At 42.3% G+C, this 25588-nt stretch overlaps 1 protein-coding gene across 1 annotated transcript in view; it reads left to right on the plus strand.

Moving 5' to 3' along the window:
- The first annotated feature begins 15366 nt into the window (after positions 1 to 15366).
- The window catches only part of uck2 (uridine-cytidine kinase 2), a 30422-nt gene continuing 20200 nt past the window's right edge, over positions 15367 to 25588 (plus strand). Inside the window, 1 exon segment of the mRNA NM_001126769.1 lies at positions 15367 to 15607. Coding sequence (NP_001120241.1) covers positions 15512 to 15607 — 96 coding nt within the window. The 5' untranslated portion in view covers positions 15367 to 15511.

Raw genomic sequence — 25588 nt, forward strand, 5'->3', positions numbered from 1 at the left:
GCTGCTTTTTACCTGCGTTTAGTGCTTACATGCACTTGGCTTAAAGAATGCAACAATACTGCCTTTCATGCAGTTGTTGTGAAGGGTGGGAAGCAGGAAGAGATGGGAGTGAGAAGTGAAAGTGAAATGTGCTCATTGTGCACCTCTGTGTAAGGGACTGATGATGCTACTGGAAATACAGCACAGCTCAGCATGATTGGTGCTTGTGAAATTCAACAGTTAAGTGTAGAGCATCTCTGATGAAATATTATTAAGGGGTGACTTCTAGAAAAGCACAGAACCACAGATAGAAATATGATGGTATATGTTCTTGTGCCCAGTATTACATTTTAATGAGTCAGGTTTTATAACCAATAAAATTCAGCTTTTATGATTACAAAGAATTCCAAGGAACTTGTCATCAGTATTTATCTCTTCTATTATCAGTGCAAAAAGAGTATAAATGCTGTAAGGCTGGTTAGTTACAGTCTGTGTTGTCACTAATGTAGAGACTGGTGCACTTGGCATTTTAAGTACAAGGGCTGATTTGCAGTGCTCCAGCCAGTGTGAAAAAGGCCACAATCTGCCATTTTTTTGCACTTTGCCCACTATGTGTGGCATTATGCAAATAGCCGCAGATCTCTGCACTCTGTTTTGGAGCACAGAAATCTGTGAACTGCACTGCAACTACATTAGGCAGGACACGATTCAAATAAGATGGGGGGGGCACATAGGGTTACCGCCAGGCCAGCATTTGTCCGGCCGTGCCACTAAAATACCTGTTACAACTGGCCCAGAATTACAATACATTGCTAGTAAATGTGTAATACCTTACAAATCCCCCCTTCCCTGACCTTCTTAAACTGCGCCCATGTTAAGCCCCTGCCTACACCCCCAACCTAAAGCCTGGTATTACAAGAAAAAAAAGGTGACAACCCAAGATACGCACAGGCAATAGCCCTCCTGCCCGTAACTTATGTCATTTAGACACGCAAGGTACAGTTCACTAGGCGGCCCAGACTGCATCGAGGCCTGCTCTAAGACAGGTAGTAAGGACAGGACTTTGGTTCTGACACTGATCTTTGCACTAAGCTTCATGTTCTAAAGTTGCGTGGTTTACTCCTGCAGGAAACTTCAGGCAACTTTGGAAATCAAAGCACTGCAAATGCCTTCCAACAGGCATATTCCTTCCTACTGGCATTTCAGGAGATTAGATGTCAGCAGTAGCCAAAAGTTAACTGCGGCTGACTGATCTCCCAGTGGGCTATGGTTCTAAGTTGTTTGAATGCTCTACAAGACTCTTGGGGTTAATATTTTTTAAAAAAATGTAAGTCTATGTTTTTTTCTCAGTTCAAGAACAAATGTGGACAAACAAAACTGAATGTGGATATTCATGCAGGTATTTTCTGAAACCTCAAATAGTTGTGATTTATTAAACAAACAAACTGCAAGTTTGCTAGAAAAAACTGCAAGTAAAAGCTGGTAAGTTTCTATAGAAGTCAAAAGGATATGAATTGACAACTTTATTTATTTTCTCAGTTTATTAAAACATTAAAGATTTTCAGCCTCATTGAAAATAAATGGAACAATCTGATTCTTACTGAAGTGTGACTTTTTCCACACAAAACATTAACGTGGCTATTCGGTTTGAGTTTTTTCATAAATTTCCCAGTGTTAGAGATAGAGGAAGGCATTGTCACTCCACTGTGGAGTTACCCTGTTGCGCAGCAAGGTCATTCTGAGTGATCACTTCCAAGAGATGTGGTGTGAGATGGCATCTACCAAGCGCACTGTGCTACCCTGCCTTTTGGGGACAGCAGTGTAAATGCGACTGTTGGGAGAAGCATAGTGGTGCATTTGGAGAGGGCGACCACCCCAGTAGGACTTACTTAGATGCATGGGTTCTCCTTCAAGAAACACAAATAATTCAGTATCTGTGCTCCATAGGCACACCGAATTGATAGGGTTGCTTACTTTTGCAGCTGGGGTAGAGAACCTATCTTAGAACAAATGAAACAGCTGTAGTAAGTGATACACTTTGCCTGTATGAACTGAACCTATATACGGGCACTACTTGTGTCTTTTGTATGCAGTCTTATTTTGCATACAGTGCTAATACATAATATTCTTCATCCATAATCCATTCTTAATACGTAGTGTTAATCTTTCTGTTAATAGTTATATCGCCAACCACCCCCAGCTGTGCCACCACTGAGGTCTGACATCCGGGACAGTCTTGGCAAAAAAACATGCAGAATTGCTGCTTTTCATTTCCCATACTCCCATAGTCCTTATTCTTGTCAGTAAATACATTACAGGAAACAGAGCAGCAGGGGATTTTGGCTACTTCCCTTAGTGAAGGAAGGTGCGTGATGAGATACCACAATCGTGCAAGATGTCGCTTGCACCAAGAAAGAAGGGGAAGGTCAGCTCCATTTGGGATCTGAGCAATTTCACTATTGTGTTTGGCTTCTTATTATATGTATGATACTGTAGAAGGTGTTGTACTATAAAAAGGTTGAGTCAAAACTTAGTTTGTCTCTAAAAACTTTAGTTTATCTAAAAAGTTGTGCTATAACTAACTAGAGTCTTATAATATATACATTTACACTGATTAAATATGCCTTGCACAGTAAGCAACCCATTGTATTTATTATATGCTATAGGATTATGAATATCCCATATAGAGCAATGTCCCAGACTCCCAAAGACCTCTATGGCTTATTGCTGACCTGCCCTTGCTTATTTCTCCTCTGTTGCCTGCCAGATGTGCTTCCAGCTGGAGCGGCCAAGGGGAAAAGTCACTTTGTTCCCTACAAATTTTCCATTTAATATTCAGCTTTCCTTCATGGAGTTATTGAAGAAGTTTATAGCAGTGGAATGAATAGAAAGCTGATTCCAGTAGTTCTTGAGTTAAAAGCATATGTAAGTAAAGTAACTAAAAGCTCCCTATGTTGTTTAAGTGGGGCAGCTAGCTATTTTCCTGCCAAAGGTAAGGTTATTGCGTGAGCTGAGAAATGATGCAATTTGTGGTTACATGTATATAAATAGTGAAAGAAACAGCTGTTCTAAACAAACTTTCCAAACAAATATAATACTGTATTTTTTTTCGTGAGACATTTCAGTGAATATTCACTGTCAGCTTGTCAGCAATACTTAATCATGAAAATCTGAGTAATTGTTACCTATTATCACACAAACAGTGCTCCCTCTAGTGTTAGATTGGGCGGGGGGGGGGCAACATCTTTATTTTGTGCAACTTTTTTGGAAATTGCTTGCAGGACAGTGGCCAATGAGCATTTCTCATCCAAAGAAATTACACCTTAATTTTGAAAAGGAGCAGCATTTTCTCAGGGTGGATGGGGTGTTGCTTTTGACAAATGATTTATTGTTCTCTGTAACTACTTATTTGCTTATTAGGTATTGGCCATTTAACAAACACTTCCTTCTCCCTGATAAAAAATCCTTAATTATCCCCCACCCCATAGTATGCTTACCCATTCATTCCCATACACAGCCTGTGCCTTACTACTCCCCCCACCCCCTACGGCCCATACTTACCTATTTCCAAATCCACGTGCTTAACCTGGATAACCTCCTTTACTTCAAACATTATATAAAATTATTTTTTTCAATACTTAGTACTTAGTTTAGCACAAACTAAAATATCATGATCTCATATCTTCTCCTCTGTCTAACTTTCCTTTTTCTTGTTTGCTTTATTTTACCCAGTCTGTCACGTTCCCTTTTTTTAAAATTATTACTATAAATACATAGTCCCACAAAGCTACTTGCACAATGAAGTTTCAGGCATTGGCCATTTAGCTAACAAACACATCCTTCTCCATAAAAAAAGTCTATAAATCCTTACTTATACCCCTCAACATAGTATGCTTACCCATTCACTCCAATACACAGCCTGTGCTTTACTATTCCTCCCACACCCCACAGCCTATACTTACCTATTCCCAAATCCACGTGCTTACCCAGGATAACCTCCTGTACTCTGAGCTCTATATGCAAATTATTTTTTCACTACTTAGTAATGAGAAAGATATGTAATATTTAACATAAACTGAAATATCATGCTCTCATATCTTCTCCTCTGCCTACCTTTCCTTTTTCATTTTTGTTTTATTTCACCCAGTCATCAGTTTCCTTATATTTGGGGTTATTAGGTTACTCTATATTTGAAATGAATATTTCACCCAGTCTATCAGTTTCCTTATTTTTGGAGTTATTAGGTTACTCTATATTTGAAATAAATACATACTCCCACAATGCTATCTGCATAATAACTTGTAATAAAGAACTTACAGGTTCATATTACACTCATGTGTTGTACATCCCTAATGTATTGAATTTGTGCCATTCAAGTATTTGCCCTAATAGCATAGCTCATACTATTCCAGAGGGAAACCCCAAAGTTGTCAATTCACTTGTATAGAAGTTTTAGAGGCATGTATAGCAAAGGGTATGCCTAAAATCCTAAACAAGGAAAAAGAGAGCAATATATTTCCCCCCTGGCAGCTGGTTTACCTCTGTTTTTATAAATATGCTTGCAGGGTTGGACTGGTGGGTGCCCCTGCCGGATGCATCACCGCACTCCCCGCCGCTCCCCCTAACCCTCTGCAGGGTCCCCCTAACGACGTCCTTCCCTGAGTAAGTGCATGCCTGCCCCTGCTTTAGAACAGATAGCTAGGCAACTTCAGTACACTTGCTAGGAGATTGTAAGTTTGTTTGGGTAGGGCCCTCTTTAGCTTTTGTATTGGTTATTTTTAAATGTAAATCTGTATGTTTAGTATATGCCCATTTATTGTACAGGGCTGTATTATGTGCTAAATACATATGCTAATAAGAAGAAGAAAAAGAAAAAATGGTTATGTACTGTGTCAGACAATGACATACACTGCAATACATAACTGGGATACTCTTTCCTATTGCTTCTGTCCCAGGGAAACCTTGCTCCAGAAGGTGGCATGCTACACTATCAGTATATGTTGCTAAGGAAAGTATAGCTTATACACCCCCAACAGGAGAAAACTATATATCAAAGAACCTGTTTTATAAAAATGTAGACAATGCTGCATCATTTGAAGGACACCTATTTACTTATATCCCTGCACAACAGTTTAGGGGAATTCCAAAGTTGTCCCAATATTATGGATCTGTCTTTACAGGATAGGAACACAAACAGGTCTTGTTCCTGCTACAATAATGCACGGATAATTCTATATTTCATTACATACCATGCCCTCATGGGCACTAGGCCACACCCCTCCTAGTTTCTTTTAAGGGGATAATATTTTAGCAGGACATTTGGAAGTGATAAGGATGAGTGTGGCCAGTCCTGAGTGTGGAGAATACATGTTTTCTGCTCAGTGTAGCTGCACTATACCTGTCAGCGCAGCTACATGAAGCTGTGGATAAGAGTGAGCCTGCTTCTCTAAGGCTGCCTACAAAACACAGGAACATGTGACTTTGCCCTAAAACATCATTCTGAGCCAATGAGACCTTCATTGATGCTAGTGAAAATACAGTACAATAGAGAGTAAAAAGAGAAGCATAATAAAATTTATAAAGTGAAAAAGTAACATATAATTGGGAAGTGGCTTGGCACTGTGGCACAGTGGCACAGCGGCTTGGCACTTGGAGTGCTGCTTTGGGGGTCCTGAGTTTGCTTCCACAATTTGCTTGTTCTCCCCATCAGGGCCAGAACTAGTTGTAGGCAGAAGAGGCACCTGTCTAGGGTGCAACAGTGGGGAGGGCATTAGGCAGGTACCTCCTCTGCCTACAACTAGTCTGGGATCGCTTAACCCCGGCGTTGCTTGTAACTTGTATTAGTATGTGTGAAGTGTTTTGACTTGTGGATTCTGGTGTTATTTTTTATTGTGCATGGGAAAACTGGTTATCAGATTATAAAAATTTAGTATAAGTACCATTTAGCAAGTAGCAGACATCCTATTAGTAGCTATAGGTTACTGCACCTGGGCAAACATTGTGTCCTGTGTTACATACAGTATGATTTATGTCATTCGTCAGTACTGCTCCATTTTACTCCATATCTATTAACACATTTTAACACAAACAGAAAGCATCTGTTTCAAAAGCAAGCATTATTTTAGTTACCAGTGGTTAACAGACCTGGAGAAAACCTACTGCTGTTACATCATGGGGCAGATTCATCAAAGTATGAGTTCAAATCCCGAAATGGGTAAAATTCGGATTAGATACGATAATTTCTGATGATCAGAAATGTCACGAAAATGCTTCTGAAAAAATTGTAATAGTCACGATAATATCGTATTGGCGATCCGAAATTCATGTAATTTTCGTATTCGATCAATCGTAAACGGCGGAAAAACCTTTCTGACTTTGATCCTTCTGTGCATGTTTTTGGAAGCCACCCATAGGACTCAATGGCACTCTGCAGCTCCAACCTGGCCCAAGGAAAGTCACGATAACGAAGCTTTTATGAATCCGAAACTTTCGTACTCATTGCAACAAATACGATACGTATTTGTTGCACAAATTGTCGCAAAGTACAAAACAGTCGCGCAAAAATATGCACAGTACGAAAACTTAGAAAAAATACATTTTTATGTATTCGGAAACAAGCGTACTTTGATAAATGTGCCCCTATGCCTTTCCAGAAGGGTTATATTTCTATATAGGCACTTAAAGGAAAAGGAAAGGCCAAATCACTGGGGGGAGACAAATGAAATGTTGCATACCTGATAATTGCATACCTGAACCCCCGGCCGGTGCTCCTGTTAGGTGAAAACTGCACCAGGCTGGGGTATACGCAAGTGAGCATTCTTCTTCCTTCTGTCTTCTTTCTTCAGAAGGTGACGTATGCCCAGTTAAGTGAAAAAGCCAGCTTTTCACTCTACTGTGCATGAGCAAAGATCGAAGAAAGAACGCTCACCCGCATACACCCCGGCCAGTGTAGTTTTATCCTAACAGGAGCACCGGCTGGAGGTTTCAGTTTATTGACTACAATCACAACACTGGGGGTGATTTAGCCTTTCCTCCTTTAAAGGCCCTTGCCTAGGACAGCAGCTTTAAAGTTTCAGCCCCCATTAGACCTGTAAAATATTATGCTTTTCTCACACAAATTCTATAATGCAAATAGATAGATATATAGATAGATAGATATACAGTATTTATATCACTGCACACATTATACAATGTCATGCTGTATGCCTGCAATAATTTTGTGTCATCGTGGGGTGTAACCACACAAATATGTAAATGTAAAATGATTTATTTATGAAATTGGGGTGTGGGTGCTTGACAGTCCTGCAACACTAGGGTTAATTTATTGTGCTGTTTGCAAAGAGCATATTTTGCTCAAGATAGTCACATATTCACGTAATGGCTGTATACCAATGTGTGCCCGATAACTTGGCATTTAGGCCAATGGCAGACAGGTCCCTCCACTGTCATTGGTTATTCAAAGTATGCATTTTCGTGCCAAAAATCCATTGTGCATGTGCGCTGACCAAGGCCAGAACTAGGTGTAAACAGCAGAGGCAGCTGCCTATGGCACAATGGCGGGGGGGGGGGGGGGGGGGGCAAGGTGTTTCTTCCTCAGAATGAGCGTACCATACTCACCTGCACAAGTTGGGATATTGGATATATATATATCAGTCTAGTTAGGTCTTTGTACCGTATTGATCTCTGATAAAAGTATATTCATGATTAAGGTCACCTCTAAGAAGCAGTTTATCTACAGGAAACAAGCCCAGTTTGCCTATATTTAATTTTTAATCCAACCTGTCCGTTTGTTGTATTTATAGGGAGGCCTATTGAATGGGTGTCCCAGAGCTCCATATGGGCATGCGTGAGATGTAGAAATTGGGTGCCAACTATTGTTTTTCCAATCCCGAGTGTAGGAATTTGTTTGCCCCATTCATATACTGAATACCCACCAGCATTTATAAAACATTTGTAATATAATCAACAATATCAACGACTTAATGTAAAGTAAAACATACAGTTACAAGTGCAAAATAACAAACTTCCCATTACAGGTTCATACCTTGTGTTGGTCTTTATTTAATACATCAAAAAAAACACAATTTGATTATAAAATGTACCTTTTCTGAGTATTTTTGGCCAAATCTATAATTTGGAAATTTATTTTAGCTTGTCCTCTATTTATGTTAATCACATTCTTTGTTATAGGTAATTCATCATATTTGCGGTCTGTAGATGATACATTTTCTCAGAGCTTCACACCAGCTTAGGACATTATGTTTCTACTTACTTGGACCTGCATATACAGTATATAAACTGGAACACAATTATATTAAGTTTCAGTATACACAATTAATTTGCAGGTTTGTCATTTGAAATAAAAAGACATCTTTGCACCCATTCTGAATTCTTCACAGTGTGTATCTTGTTGGGCTTTTATGATGCATGAAATTTGGATGAAATTCATACATACTGTTTACAATTTGGGTTTTCTAGAAAATGCATACTTTTGGTACCTATGAATAATAAGGTACCTGTTTACTGAAATGCAATATGATAATGACTTGAACCAGAAAAAAACACCAGAGCCGATTTTCAAAACCTCCATCACTTCTGTCACTGTGAATTTTAACACCAACATTCTTGCCAATTTCTATAGCTACCTGGAGAGTGGTGTTATATGATAAAACTCTGGACATTGTTTAGTGGATGAGAAGTGAAAAGTTTTATTAACACAAGCAGTTAAAATTATTGAGTCCATTGGGGAAGAATGATACTAGGGTATTCATTGCTAATAAGTAATATAATACACAAGAACCATGACTATCCTGTAAATCAGGGGTGGGCAAACTACGGCCCGCGGGCCACATCCGGCCCCTTGGCCTTTTTAATCCGGCCCGCCGACGACGCCAAGTCTCATCACGCGAGACTTGGTGTCATTGGCGGGCCGGAATTAAAGAGACGAAGGGGGCGTAATGCTGGCCTGGCCCTGCCCGCCCTGGCCCGGTCCGGCCCGGGGGTGAGTAAATGTGGCCCGTGAGCCAAAAAGTTTGCCCACCCCTGCTGTAAATGATATCTTTATAAACAGTGCGTAGTAATCTAATTTCTGTCACATGACACATGTCACATGTGTATTATAATAAATAATGTTCCCCCTGTTCTAAAAAATAGCAATATTAAAGTCTAATTGGAGTTCCATGACCTGTATGAGACCTTAGTTTGGTCATGGAACTCCTCGGTGACTTATAATATCATCATATTTTACAATAGGGTTTAAAATATTCACTACTGTGAAAAGAATTGATTACTGATATGAATTCATTGGTCATAATTACATTTAATCAGACATCAACAAATTGCTAATAATTACTACTTAATGTAATCTGTTTGTCAGTGTGGTTGTTTGCATGTAGTTGCTATACTTTGGCAGTTATCACAAGAAATTTGTTGCATCACATTTTGACATGGGAGCCACAAGGAAATTTCCACTGTTAATGGGTAATGAGTTATGGACAATAGTAAGTGGATGCAATGGTATCAGGTTATATTTGCCCATGCTTTTATATTCCGGAGTTTTGCCTTTGTACCTTGGAGCATTTGGAGAATTATAGTACTGTTAATGTGACTATTTTGTTGATATGTAGATGTTTGCTTTAAAACAAAAATAATTTGGCTAAAAGCTGGGGAGAGGTAATAATAATACGTTATGGTGCAGTGTTCTGAATTCAGCAGGAACGTCTACTTTGACAAAATATTGGTTGTTGGGGCATATTTGGAATGTACAGGTATGGGACCTGTTATTCAGAATGCTCAGGAAACTGGGGATCTCCAGACCCTAAGCCTACTAAATAATAATTTAAACATTATATAAAGCAGGGGTCCCCAACCTTTCTTACTCGTGAGCCACAGTTAAAGGTAAAAAGACTTGGCGAGCAACACAAGCATCACACACAAGGAGGTGGCAAATAAGGCTAAGATTGGCTATTAGGCAGCCTCTATGCACACTATCAGCTTACAGGAGGCTTTATTTGGTAGTAAATCTTGTTTTTATTCAACCAAAACTTGCCCCCAAGTCAGGAATTCATAAATAACTACCTGGTTTGGGGGCACTGAGAGCAACATCCAAGGGGTGATGAGCAACTTGTTGCCCCCGAGTCCCAATCAGCTTGTTTTGCTTCCAATAAATATGAATTATATCTTAGTTAGGATCCAGTACAATATATAGGTATAGGACCGGTTATCCAGAATGCTCGGGACCAAGGGTATTCTGCATAAGGGGTCTTTCTTTAATTGGGATCTTCATACCTTAAGTCTACTAAGAAATCAATAAAACATTAATTAAACCCAATAGGATTATTTTACATCTGATAAGGATTAATTATATCTTAGTTGGGATCAAATACAAACCACTGTTTTATTTTTACAGAGAAAAAGGAAATCAATTTTTAAAATCTGAATTGTTTGATTAAAATGGGGTCTATGGGAGACAGGCTTTCCGTAATTTGAACTTTCTGGATATCAGGTTTCCGGATAAGGGATCCCATACCTGTACTGTTTTATTATTACAGAAAAAAGGGAATTGCATTTTAAAAAAATGAATTATTTGATTAAAATGGCATCTATGGGAGATGCCTTCCTGTAATTCTGAGCTTTTTGCTAACAGCTTCCCAGATAACAGATCCCATATCTATACTCTTTTATTATTATAGAGTAAAAGAAAATCATTTTTTAAAATTAAATTTATTTGCTTATAATGGAGTCTGAGAGACGGCCTTCCCGTAATATGGAGCTTTCTGGAAATGGGTTTCTAAATAACAGATTCCTTACGTGTATTAGGACTTTTGGCCTCAGTACATATTTTTGGTACAGTGCTTTAAAGTTTTACTTTTGTATGTAGCTACTATTTGTCTGCTTTGGGGGTTCCAAATCATTTCTTTTTTCAAACATATAAAAACATTATATGCAAATATGATTTTTTATGTACTCAGGGCCACTTACTGTATTTTGTTACAAAAGTGGAAATATGCACAAATTTAGGCAATGGCATTTTGTGTAAATCTTTAGGAGAAATTGAATTAAAACCTTGGATTTCTGTGATTTAACCCCCACTTATTTAATGTTTCTTGCTTTATATTGTATTTTTGTCTTAAGTTTGCTTTGGGGTTTATGAAAATTCACCCACAGGCCTAAACATGCATTTATAAATGTGTTTACATTGCAACTGTCAAAGCAAAACACATCTAAATGCCTATGAAAACATAACTGGGACGTCTATGAATGCAATACAGGAAAGATATTCTTATGCAAATTGTTTGCTCTACATTCATATGTTTTACCTGTATCCAAAACCTACTGTATTCCTACAAATCTGTAAGCAGGGGCATAACTATAGGACAGTGGTTTTTAAACTGTCGGCTGGCCCCTCTAAGGGGTTCAAGTGGAAATGGGGGCTCAGTATGAAAGACATATAGGGGCAGATTAATCAAAGTAAGAGTTTGAATCCTGAAACAGGTAAAATTCATATTAGATGCGATAATTTCTGATGATCGGAAATGTCACGAAAATGCTTGCGAAAAAAATTGTAATAGTCATGATAATATCGTTATGGCAATCCGAAAGTCACAAAATTTTCTTATCCGAACAATCGTAAAAGGCGGGAAAACTATTCTGACTTTGATCCTTCTGTGCATGTTTTTGGAAGCTTCCTATAGGACTCAATGGCACTCTGCAGCTCCAACCTGGCCCAAGGAAAGTCTCCCATAGGGCTCAATGGCACTCTGCAGCTCCAACCCGGCCCAAGGAAAGTCTCCCATAGGGCTCAATGGCACTCTGCAGCTCCAACCCGGCCCAAGGAAAGTCTCCCATAGGGCTCAATGGCACTCTGCAGCTCCAACCCGGCCCAAGGAAAGTCTCCCATAGGGCTCAATGGCACTCTGCAGCTCCAACCTGGCCCAAGGAAAGTCTCCCATAGGGCTCAATGGCACTCTGCAGCTCCAACCTGGCCCAAGGAAAGTCTCCCATAGGGCTCAATGGCACTCTGCAGCTCCAACCCGGCCCAAGGAAAGTCTCCCATAGGGCTCAATGGCACTCTGCAGCTCCAACCCGGCCCAAGGAAAGTCTCCCATAGGGCTCAATGGCACTCTGCAGCTCCAACCTGGCCAAGGAAAGTCTCCCATAGGGCTCAATGGCACTCTGCAGCTCCAACCCGGCCCAAGGAAAGTCTCCCATAGGGCTCAATGGCACTCTGCAGCTCCAACCCGGCCCAAGGAAAGTCTCCCATAGGGCTCAATGGCACTCTGCAGCTCCAACCTGGCCCAAGGAAAGTCTCCCATAGGGCTCAATGGCACTCTGCAGCTCCAACCCGGCCCAAGGAAAGTCTCCCATAGGGCTCAATGGCACTCTGCAGCTCCAACCTGGCCCAAGGAAAGCTTCCCATAGGGCTCAATGGCACTCTGCAGCTCCAACCCGGCCCAAGGAAAGTCTCCCATAGGGCTCAATGGCACTCTGCAGCTCCAACCTGGCCCAAGGAAAGTCTCCCATAGGGCTCAATGGCACTCTGCAGCTCCAACCCGGCCCAAGGAAAGTCTCCCATAGGGCTCAATGGCACTCTGCAGCTCCAACCTGGCCCAAGGAAAGCTTCCCATAGGGCTCAATGGCACTCTGCAGCTCCAACCCGGCCCAAGGAAAGTCTCCCATAGGGCTCAATGGCACTCTGCAGCTCCAACCCGGCCCAAGGAAAGTCTCCCATAGGGCTCAATGGCACTCTGCAGCTCCAACCCGGCCCAAGGAAAGTCTCCCATAGGGCTCAATGGCACTCTGCAGCTCCAACCTGGCCCAAGGAAAGTCTCCCATAGGGCTCAATGGCACTCTGCAGCTCCAACCTGGCCCAAGGAAAGTCTCCCATAGGGCTCAATGGCACTCTGCAGCTCCAACCCGGCCCAAGGAAAGTCTCCCATAGGGCTCAATGGCACTCTGCAGCTCCAACCTGGCCCAAGGAAAGCTTCCCATAGGGCTCAATGGCACTCTGCAGCTCCAACCCGGCCCAAGGAAAGTCTCCCATAGGGCTCAATGGCACTCTGCAGCTCCAACCTGGCCCAAGGAAAGTCTCCCATAGGGCTCAATGGCACTCTGCAGCTCCAACCCGGCCCAAGGAAAGTCTCCCATAGGGCTCAATGGCACTCTGCAGCTCCAACCTGGCCCAAGGAAAGCTTCCCATAGGGCTCAATGGCACTCTGCAGCTCCAACCCGGCCCAAGGAAAGTCTCCCATAGGGCTCAATGGCACTCTGCAGCTCCAACCCGGCCCAAGGAAAGTCTCCCATAGGGCTCAATGGCACTCTGCAGCTCCAACCTGGCCCAAGGAAAGTCTCCCATAGGGCTCAATGGCACTCTGCAGCTCCAACCCGGCCCAAGGAAAGTCTCCCATAGGGCTCAATGGCACTCTGCAGCTCCAACCTGGCCCAAGGAAAGTCTCCCATAGGGCTCAATGGCACTCTGCAGCTCCAACCCGGCCCAAGGAAAGTCTCCCATAGGGCTCAATGGCACTCTGCAGCTCCAACCCGGCCCAAGGAAAGTCTCCCATAGGGCTCAATGGCATTCTGCAGCTCCAACCTGGCCCAAGGAAAGTCTCCCATAGGGCTCAATGGCACTCTGAAGCTCCAACCTGGCCCAAGGAAAGTCACGATAATGAAGCTTTCCTACTCATTGCGACAAATACGATTTTGTCGCAAAGTACGAAAAAGTTGCGCAAATTAATGAAAAAGTCGCAAAAATATGCACAGTACGAAAACTTCAAAAAAATACAATTTTTTTGTATTCGGAAACAAATGTACTTTGATAAATGTGCCCCATAGTGTAAGATCTGGGGAGAATGCCTATTTGTTCTTCCAGATACACATGAAAAACCAGCTTGATAGGAAATAATATTTGAGGTGGTAACTTGTCTGAAGTCCAAGATATTCTTAGTTGACTCTATAGCTAAATGGCAGATACACTAATGTTTTCCTGCATCCTACACCTTGCTACATGATCATGTGGGGCCCTAAGCATGTAACTATAGAGCAGGGATCCCCAACCTTTTATACCCCTTAGTCACGTTCAAATGAAAAAAGTTTTGGAGAGCAACACAAGCATGAAAAAATCCTCGAGGTGCAAATGAGAGCTATAATTGGCTATTATGATGACTAGAAGCCTACAGAAGGCTCTGTTTGGCAATTACACTAGGTTTTTATGCAATCAAAATTTGCCTCCTAACCAGAAAATCAAAAATAAGCACCTGCTTTGAGGCGACTTTGAGGAACATCCAAAGGGTTGGAGAGCAACATGTTGCTCACGAGCCACTGGTTGGGGATCACTGCTATAGAGGAAGCAGACCCCACGGTCACAGGGTGGGGCCTGGTGGACAAGGGGGCCCGGACTGCGGAGTCTGCTTCACAGAAATCTCCCCTCTCCAGTAAATTCCCACACGATAAATGTGAAAAATGAGCCTTCTCTCCACCTGCTTATGCTGGGAGTAGGCTGTACTCGCCGGGCCCCTCTGCAGATTATTTTTGTAGGGGGACCCAGGCACAGTAGATTGCCAGCATGTGTGAGCAAAATGTGTTCACCTCCACATTACTTTAAGCTCCAATTATCAAAATGTCATTATCATAAAACCACCTTTATTTTACATATGGCAGGGATAAAGCAAGGGGGGCCTAGTGGCAGCTTGTTACGATTCTGGGGGGACCAGGGGCTTCAAATGAAAATGTTTAACAACCACTGTTAAGGTGGCCATACACGGGCCGATTGTAGCTGCCGATATCAGTCCCTTGGACCTATTCAGCAGCTTATCGGCACGTGTAGGGGCAGGAAAGAGGGGCATGCCTGACCGATATCTGGCCTGAAATTGGCCAGATATCTATCGGGCAGGTTAAAAGATTTAGTCGGATCGGGGACCGCATTGGTTCGTTGATGCGGTCCCCGAACCGACTGCGCCCATTGCTCCCATTATAATTTGATCGTTTGGCCCCAGGGCCAAACGATCGAATTAGCCTACGTTTACCCGATATAGCCCATCCGTGGGTATATTTGGAGAAGATCCGCTTGCTTGGCAACCTCGCCAAGCGAGTAGATCTTAATGTGTATGGCCACATTAACAGAGGAAGCATAATGTGGTGGCAAGGTGGGCTCAATGTGGCACTGACCGACAAGCAGTTTCAATATATAATTGTGAAATATGTCTTCCACCCAAAGTACCCAAAGCAAAGAACATACATTATACAGCACATGGCTTGGCAGTGCCAGTCAGAGTGCCAACAACAATGAGCTGGAAAGAAAGTAGTGCCCACACTTGCAGCAGTAGCAGCCTGGCACTGTGCCTACACATGCTAATCAGCAGAGAGAGGGGGCGCAGTGACAGGGGCTCTATTTCCAGCCCCCACAGACTCCTCAAATAAGAGAGCAAGACATCACAGCAGAGAGGAGGAGCGGCTGCCGGGCTGATAGAAGGAAGCCTGTGAGTCAGACAGAGCGGAGGGTGGGAGTAGACACACACACACGTTCCGAGAAAGCATGGCTGGGGACAGCGAGCAGGCACTGCCCAAGCACTCCCCTCAGAATGGGCAGCCTTTCCTCATCGGGGTGAGCGGGGGCACAGCCAGCGGCAAGGTAAGCCTGGGCTCTTAGCTGCCTGTGCTGGGACTCTGCCTGTAGGAACGGCCGGGGGCTTTGTGGGGGCGAGAGAGTGGGTGCTGAGTAGAGGCTAATGCTCAGGATTTGCCCATCTTTTCCCTCTCGGCCGCCGTGGGTCCGTGTGGGCTTCCCGCTTCCCGCCCGCCAGTGTGGCTGACCGCATGGCTCCCCTATCCCGGCTTCTCCCATGTGTTCATCCTATAGAGGGGGCGGTGTACAGTACGGCTGCCATGGAACAATGGGCAACTATCCCTTGCCTTTAGTAGAACAATAGGGGAATGTGCGGCCCTCCAACTCTTCTGTAGTAGGAAGGTTGCACAGCTGCTACATGACTACTCTCGCCACAGTGGCCATGCCGCAAAATAGGCTGCCCCTTGCCCAAATGGCCATTGGCAAGCAAGGGAAATTCCATCATAGTGTGCAGCAGGGCTGAGCGGGACGGAATAAAGGGGACATTACCCGGAGCGGAATAAAGGGGACATTACCCGGAACAGTTATGGCGTCAAAAATTGTTTATGGTATCCACGTGTCAGAAAGTTATTTTAGATAAAAAAGCAAATCAAATGCAACATTCGGACTGTTAGGGGCGCTGTTCCAATGGCGGCTATAGAGATATTTCGCTGTATGGTGCAAATGCGTGAAAGTGATGTTCGGCCTGTGGAAGAACTTATTCGGCTGTTACTAAAGCAGAATATAGGAACATACTGATGTGTGTCAGGGTGATGTAATCATCTCTTATTTCACTTACAGTCTGGCTCTCCTCCACATGCTGCCTGCTGCCTATAAAGGTCACATGGCTTATAATATAGGCCCCTCACTATCCATGTGTTGGCCAGCCCATACACACAGCCATGCACCTGCTTTACTGTCATCAGATCAATAATTAACTCCAAGTTGTAATCCATTTCTCTGGTGTCATCTTCTTGAAGCACATTCATTCATAACTATGTAGCACACCTTCTCCTCCTGTGTCACTGAGCAGGGTCACACAAGCTGTAATGGTGTGGCAGCCATGCTGCTTCATTCATTGACTCACTGGCCTGGGACTCATTGATGCCCGCTGGGGTCATTGCTCTGATACATTTTGAATGGGTTTAAATCAGTACATTTTGTTATCTGGCTGACTGGGGACATCAGGGGGTTAAACTTTTTAAAAGGCATATTCGCTGTATACACAGTGTGCTGTATAAATAAAGTTATACATACCATACACGGTTTCAGTAACCCTAAACCATGGCAATCAGACTGTAGCTTTCATCAGTATAGCTGCACTGGGCTAAGTACTGATTGGTTGCTAGATTGTAGCAGATTTTAGCTGGATACATCCAATTCCCAAACCAATAAAGTTGGTCCTTCATTTGCTGTTATAACAGCCTCTACTCCTCTGTGAAGTTTTCCCCTAAATCTGGATTACTTTGGTGGTTTTTGTTTTTATTCAGCCACTAGTGCTTTATTGATGTTGGACACTGATGTTAGGCAATCAGGCTCGGGGTTCCATTTCATCCCACAGTTGTTCAGTTGAGTTTCAGGTCTGGGCTCTCTGCAGGCCATTCAAGTTCTTGCCCTTCCGTCTCGACAAGCTCATTCTGCCATTGGCATTTTGCATCAGGCTATGGTGCTAACATTTCAGCTTCGGACTGCCAGGTGGTGAAGCGCAATTCAGAGCTCAAAAGAACAGGTTTCCACTGCTTTAGGATCCGCTGGCAGCGACCTTCACACCACTCCAGCCAATGCATGGAATACATTTCATTTTATATTTACAGTACCATTTAATTTTAGCCAGAAAATAGTTCTTTAATGCCCCGTTTCTTAATCTTGGGTCCCTAGATGTTGTGGGACTACAACTCATAGAATTCTTTTAAATTTAAAGGTAAAAGCACGATGAGGGGTGTACTCCAAACAATCAGGGAATGGAAGGGCTTTAAGGAATTCACATACATCCCCCCCATATGTACCCTAAAGCAGAGTATACAATGCATGGGCACAATTAACATCTCTGTGTGTGATTGTGGCAAATGTACAGCTACTGGCAGGCATTGTTATGCTGAACTGGGTTTCCCTTTGTTACCTTACGTAGGGATGACGTTGGTGCAATCTAGAATTAGGTCAAGTCAACCCACCCAGTTCTTACTCCTCCCTCCATGCATTCATTAGACAAAGGATGTGACTGTCAGGTCTGAGCTGCTGAATCTGGCTTGGTGTTTGCTGCTGGGTTTCCAATGCTCGGGATCCTCTGGACCATAGGCTTTCTTGGAAAATTGTCTGCTTGTCCATGGGCGCTGTTATATTAATCTCATGCTTATACTTGTCAGCGTGATTGTGAACTATGGGGTTATACTTGTTATGGTAGAAGACCACCTATAAGCTGATATGTGGGGTAGAATCTTGTCTATGTAGTCTATATATATATATATATATATATATATATATAATATATATGTGTGTACATATATTATATATCTAAGTACATAATGTCTGACACAAGGGCTGATTTACTAACATAGGTACCATGCCAGTGCAGTTACCCCTTGCAACCAGTCAGATATATTCTTTCGTTTGGTAACTTGTTATAATTTACCCTGCAACTGATTAAAAACTAATTGCTGATTGGTTGCACTGGTGCAATTTAGCACTTGTGTTTGCAAATGTAGTTCATTTTTATTTAGGTTTTTTAACTGATATATAAATTATGGTTGAAGTTCCTACAAATGCTTAATTCTAAGCAACTTTCCTTTATACAATCATTTAAATGTTTTGAAACAATTTAAATATAATAGTGGCCAATAAGCAGGTAGCATTTATTGGTCACCTGTTTAAAAGCAAATATATCTGGTTGCTATGGGTTGTTGGACCTGGGCAAGTTTTGTGCATTTTATTACATATAGGGCGGGTTTATGTGTTGGACGCTTAGACAAACTTACCTCACTGGTATAGGGCTTATGCTAGCTTTCAGCTAATTGTAGGCAGTCTGGGCACAGGACAAGCACCTTCAGGCTGTATGGCTAATGCCGCATATGCCAAACAGGGCTAATTCTCGGCTTGTGGAAAAATGCAGGCCAAGAATTAGCCCCTGCGCTGGCATCAACCCTGGGTGGCTGCACCCAGAGCCATTGCGTTGGCCTAGGTGCAGGTTCAAGGAGCAATGTGTGCGTGCACCAAAGGCAATTGTGTCAGCCCAGTGCTTCTTTGTCTGTGAAGGGTCTGACACAAAAGGGCCTATTTATTATGCTGTGTAAAATGAAATTAGCTAAAAAGCTGTGTAAAATAAATGGCCACCCGAGCGCCAGATTTTCTGCCGTTATTTATACGCGTAAAAAACGTTTAACTGCAGGCCAAGAATCAACCCCATGTGGCATTAGCCTTTATGACTCTTACAGTCTGTGCAGTAAATTAACATGCCTTCCCTAACAGACATTCTGTAGGTACAGTGAGTAGATAGAGTGGCAGTCGGCCTGCCTGATCCACATCTAACTGAAAATCTGCCAAATAGCTCTTGGACAGGTTGAAAAAACCCATCAGGAGATGAGCATTTATGCAGTTTGTCCTGCAGCCCTTGGGTGCTCCATGTAAGTGAAAATAGTCTGCCAAGAAAACACCTGGGCCAAACCTGTTGGAAAGGATGGTATGCTTATAAAGTCTGGGGATCGATGGTTTTTGAAGCAAATGTCTGGAGGTTTGTTGATCAAGCTATCTGCTGTGCATAGATACATGTGCAAGCAGTGGCACATCCCTGGTGCTAGAAATGGGATATCACAAGTGTAGGTGATGTTGCGCCAGTGAAGATCTGATAGGCTGCGTAGGTGGCAATGCCAGAAGACAATATGAGCGCGTGATTGATTCCAAGAAAACTGTTCCATGAACTGTAAGCTGATCTTACCAGGGAACTATAATCATTTCTCCCTTGCATATGATGTTACATAAGTAAAACCTCCCACCTAGTGTAGCAGTTCAAAAACACCAAGACCTTTGCTTGGCTGCAAATATGCTTAAGAACAATAATCCTTCACTGCCAGTCACCAGTCACCATAGTTTGTGCCAATTCTGGTAGAAAAAAAACAGTGTGTTAAGATTGGACGTGTGTAAGAATGTTTGTGTTACAGCCACTATACAGGCAGGCTCACACTTACATGACACAGGGGTGCAACCTGAATTTCCTGTTCCTGCAGTGAGCCTCTCATACAGTCGCTGTTGCGCTTGCCTGCAAGGTACCAATACCTTTACCTTCTTGTGCACATCATTTCGTTGCAGCATTTGTTGTTTTCTTTCCTGGTAAGAGTGTGCCAGAGGATCACTTTACAAACATGCTATTGGGTATCAAGCCTGTTTCCCGCATGGGAAAATACATCAGAAAATGATGGAGGAGGAACCTCCCCTATTCGGCTAAAGCGTGCACCCCCAAGTAGAATTTCCACCCCTTACAATAAATACAGATCCTTACAATATTGACAGTTGGAAGCTTAGCAGTTGGAGGGCCTGGCCTGGTATAACTTGGTATAAAGATATGCAAGAGTGTTTATCTATAGTGATGAGCAAATCTGTCCCACTTTGCAAATTTGCAAAACTGCAAAAATTTGCAATGTATTGGTCAATTGGTGTTTTGTTTTTTGTTGTGGCTACCACATAACTTTTTTTTTTTTTTTTTACTACACTACAAAACCTGCTAAAAAACTTCACTCATCACTATTTGATCAGTTCATATCCAGTTCATCTTTAGGTTTATTCTGAGATAAAAATTTAAATTGTAATGGCTTACAACTGTATGGGCCAGTCAGTTGGATCTATACATTTTGGTCACTCTTTAAGGGCTCTGGCACACAGGGATTTCGGCGATTTGCCGAAATCGCGTGTGCCATCCCACCAGCGACTTACATTTTCGCCGGTGGGATGGTAGTTCGGGGAGATTATTCGCCTGTGACAAGGGAGATTTGTCACGGGCGACTAATCTCCCCGTGTGCCAGAGCCCTTATGGTGCCAAACTGTACAATTATCTGAGCCACTTGTCTCGTGCAATTAGGGCTCATTTACATTTGAAAGCACAGTGGGCAACTTTAGCTTTTCCAAGCAGTGAGTTGTGTGTAAGGGCTCTGGCACACGGGGAGATTAGTCGCCCGCTACAAATCTCCCTTGTCACGGGCAACTAATCTCCCCGAGTTGCCATGACCCGCCATCCCACCGGCGAACATGTAAGTCGCCGGCGGGATGGCACACGCGGCGGCGCGATTTCCCGAAATCGCCCCGCCGCGTCTGCCATCCCACCGGCGACTTACATTGTCGCCGATGGGATGGCAAGGGAAGGCAACTTGGGGAGATTAGTCGCCCGCGAACAGGGAGTTTTGCCGCGGGCGACTAATCTCCCCGTGTGCCAGAGCCCTAAAACTACTTTCTGTGTACTTTAATACAGTTGCGCTCGGCAACGGTCAGTCCTTCCTGTCTTAAATTCCAAATATAGGGCGCTGTCCTGCCTAGTGGCGCAAGGAATGCCTTGAGCTACCGACACCTCCTGACCTGGCAGTAGCTCCAGGGTTCCCTTCATGCCCTGCGTCAATACTTGCACCGCACCTGCACTTTGCAGAAGTCACTTGCCTGGTAAATCCAAAAAATGACGGATTCCACACAGTTGCATCAAATTTGCAGCGAGGTGTGGAGTTTATTTCACCAAATTAGTCACAACTGCCCGCTTGCAGCTGCAATGAATCTTGCATTCTGGGAAAAAAAACACTACAATGTGCTCAAAATTGCACTTTGCTTGATGCATGTGTGGATGTAAATGAGCCCTATGATTTGTTGTTCTCTCTCTTTAATACTATTTTAATCGCACTTTCCATGGTTTTTTGGTGCCATTGTTAGTAATTTGTCAGTTTTTATTGCATTGCCTTAAACATTGGATTTTGCATCCGTGGGTTACACCAACATACTTTCTGGTTTCCACATTTGTCTTTATCTGTGTGATAGTACCAAATCTACCCAGTAAGCAAAATAATAAATCCGCAAGGCAATCTGGGTACATATTAGCCCTATGGCTCTGGCTTCTACAGTTGGACGTCCCCAAAATAGCACCACAAAGAAACAAAACGTTTCATATTCCATATTGAATTGCAGCATTTCATAAGACCTGGGGAATTTCCCTGCAGTCCATCACATGTTTCCCTTTGCTCAGGTACTGAAATATGCCATCACAGAAGTGCCTAAACCTGCCTGCAGCTTTTCTGCAAGATATTTTATGCTCAAATGAATGTTTGGGGCAGTTTTGCCCACTTCTCTGGAAAGACAAACACATGTCATCAGCCTTATTGCTTCTGTATAGAAAGAGGTATTTGGGGAAAATTGGGAATGTAGCAAATGTTAAAGGGACAGTGTCATCCAAACTTAGTTTGCACTTGTGCCTTTAAACAGTATTATTGTGGGTTTGGGAGAAACAACAAATACCTCAGTTCTGAAAATTTTTTGTCACTTTTGTGCTTGCATGGATGAAGTCTCATCAAATGGTCAAGGTGGAATTGTAATAACATTCACAGCACTCAGTCAGAAAATAGCAGTGACCTGCTGGCTTACATCAACGCTGAGGACATGGAAAAGCTTTATGTTGTAATCATTAACTGTCAATACTGTATTAGTAGAGCCTTTGTAACCTTAGAAACCAGATATTCAGAAAGCTCCAAATTACAGGTAGGCCTCCCATAGAGTAAGGTATAATGACCCATATTATGGAAGAGCCCAGGTCCCAAGCATTCCGGGAAAATAGATCCCATACCTGTACTTAGCAATACTTATTGCTTCATACATAAATCTTGTAGTCCTCTGGAACAGTTCAGTGATACAATCTTGGGCAATTCCATGCAATGGGGGTTAATTTATTAGCATAGATGCTAAATTGCACCAGAGGAGTTGCCACAAATCAGAAGTCAGATTTGATCAGTCGACTACAAACTAAAAAATAAACTATAAAACTTAAACTGTCCGCTATCCGTTACTGCAATTCAGCATCTCTTTTGGTAAATTAATACCAGTGTGTCGTGGTAACCCTTTATCATTGTCTACCCACCAGTATCTGCTTCACAAGGTTAGGGGTCCTACACCTCACCCATGCCCCTTTAAAGCACAATGTCAAACTGCACTCAACTCTGCTCAGCAGTGGATTTCATGACTATTTGTATTCTAGCACAAACTTTCTCAGTCTTAATGATGTAAAAGTGAATAATTGCTCTGGTGCCTAATGACTTTTAAAGCTGATGCTAAGCACAGGGATTAGACACTATTGTTGTGGTCTATGGTGCTGCTTACCATTTGAAATGCTGCTTAAGTGCAGTTATATAAAGGTGACCAGATCTGTAATGCTGGAAAACTTGCTGTACTGGTTCCTTGGCTGACTTTTCATAGACTCGCTATTGTGTAGTCATAGAACTGCTGACTTCTATAAATTGCTACTTATCTCTACATTTAAATACTTCACAAAGAGATCTAGGTATATTTATTGTGGCAAAGGAAGCAGATGGTACCACCAACACATTCAGTCTTTTAATGTAGTTTTAAGGCTTTTTGTGGATATTTACATATTGGTTTGATAATAAATAAAGTACACCTCATTTACATGTAGGACATATATTCTCTTCCACAAAATGTGTTTATAACGGGTGGTTCCATTCATTAGCCATTGTTTAAAATATACCATGCAGTTTAAATAATTTGCTTGCTGCACTGAAGGCAGTGATAGTGTATTGCTTAATACCATTTCCAGGATCAAAAGTAAACCCATGGGAAGAATTAAATCTTTACGTTAGTGCTAAAATATGTTGCAATGTATAATTGAACTAAAAAATCTGGTTGTGAGTATTTGTGTGAATAGCTTGAAAGGAGCACATGTGTGAACTTGTCATATCATAGGAGCTTGTTGTTAAAGAAGGTGGCCTTGGGAAGGGAGCATGCACAGAATGGGGACAACTGTGCATCTACAGCTGGGGGCTACTCGGATGTCCGTGCCCTTGATATATATATATATATATATATATATATATAGATATATATATATATATATATATATATATATTTTTTTTTTTTTATGCATTTCATTTCTGATGTTTGCCAAAGAATTTGATTAACCTAAGTCTTTTGTTGCATATATAAAGCTGGCCATACACTGGCTGTTAAAAGTAAATTTCAGCCCCTCCAGACATTTGGCAGCTTATTGACCCATGTGTTGTGCCCTCTGATCAACCTATCCATGTGATGTTGTCTGGCTAAAAAGTAAGCCAGATATCTATGGGGCAGGTATAAAAATGTAGTTGGGTAAAGGCCGCATTAATGTGGTGGTCTCCTGAGATCTGCTTAGACACCATATTTATATTAGCCAATGTGGCATGTTTGGCCCGCTGGGTGGGTGGTCAAATATCCTCTCAGTTGGCAAGATCTATCAATGCCAACTTAAGGCTTTGGCAGATAATAAAGCAAAACTAACTGCCGCTCCACCCTCCTTATTGGCTCATTAAGCTAGATTCCTCAGCTTAATGATCTTTTGAATGTTAATTGGCTGTCCACAGCATTGGTCAAATTTGCTTATGGATGTCTGTAATGAGGGGGTGACATAACCACAACACTTCTTATATAGTTTGCTCAGACACAGTGCTGCTGTGGCACTCAGCCTGCCAAAGGGTGATTGGCCTAGCACTCATTGATGTGTGGTACAGGTATGGGACCTGTTATCCTGAATGCTCGGGACCTGGGGTTTTCCAGGTAAGGAATCTTTCCGTAATTTGGATCTCCTTAACTTTAATCCACCAAAAAAATATTAAAACATTAATTAAACCCAATAGGATTGTTCTGCCCCCAATAAGGATTAATTATATCTTACTTGGGATTAAGTACAAGGTACTGTTTTTTATTATTATAGGGAAAAAAGGAAATCATTTTTAAAAATTGGAATCATTTGCTTATAATGGAGTCTATGGGACATGACCTTTCCGTAATTAGGAACTTTCTGGATAATGGGTTTCCGGATAAGAGATCCTATACCTGTACTAGGAACCATATTTGGTAGGTGGGGGGAGTGCACTAGGAAAGTTTTGGGTTTTAGTTGCCTCCTTGCAGTTGGTGTGATTCATGAGTGACCCCTGGCATTTATATCACCACTACTGTAATGCATAATCAGAGCATCTGGAGTTGGGATAGGTCTAAAGCGAGTTTCACACTGGGAAATTTGTTTCAGATGTTCCAAATCCTGTTATAAAGAGAGAATGAATCTGTCATAAAGACCGAAAGGACTCTGCTTCCTGAGGGAAACTGAAGTTAATTGCTTCCCCCCGTATACTTCTCTGCTTTACTAAACATTATACTTTGTTTTCTGGCACAAATACAAGTTTTTATTGTGATGTTGTGATGTCGATCAGTGGCTACGTGTCAGTTATCATTATAACTTCCTGTTACCCTGCTGAATAGTCTTTCAGCATCGCATCTATAGAATGTACCTGACTCTGTCTAGCTCCTCTTCTTCCGGAGGCAAAAGCTCTTATCTGCTGTCTCAGTGAAACGTGAGAAAACGAGCTGCGTTTGTGTTCAGGCGCCACAGTACGCCAAATAATGATTTATTTTAAATGGGACTTTTTTTTTTCCAGATATAGCTTCTGTTTGCCCTTGATATTTGTTTTTGGCTTTATTTGTGCAATATATTTTACAGCCATCCTAATGTTCCCTCCATCTCCCTTGATTATCCTTCTGTAGTACCAAATTATCTGCCAAATTCCTTGCCAGCAGCCCTTTTAGTCTTCTTCCTCCTCTTCTAAAGCATTCAATGAAAAGATAGGAAATATAAATGCATTGCTTAAAAATAGAAGCCTTGTTCAAAAATCAGTAGTTTTGGTACAAATGAGAGTACTGTCCGCACTTAATGTCTTTTTTTTAAATAAATCAAAGGTAGGCATTAACCTTCTACCTCAATTTTTTGATGGTCTTGAAATGCATGTATGC

The sequence above is a fragment of the Xenopus tropicalis genome, chromosome 4 (assembly GCF_000004195.4).
Source record: "Xenopus tropicalis strain Nigerian chromosome 4, UCB_Xtro_10.0, whole genome shotgun sequence".
Lineage (NCBI taxonomy): Eukaryota > Metazoa > Chordata > Amphibia > Anura > Pipidae > Xenopus > Xenopus tropicalis.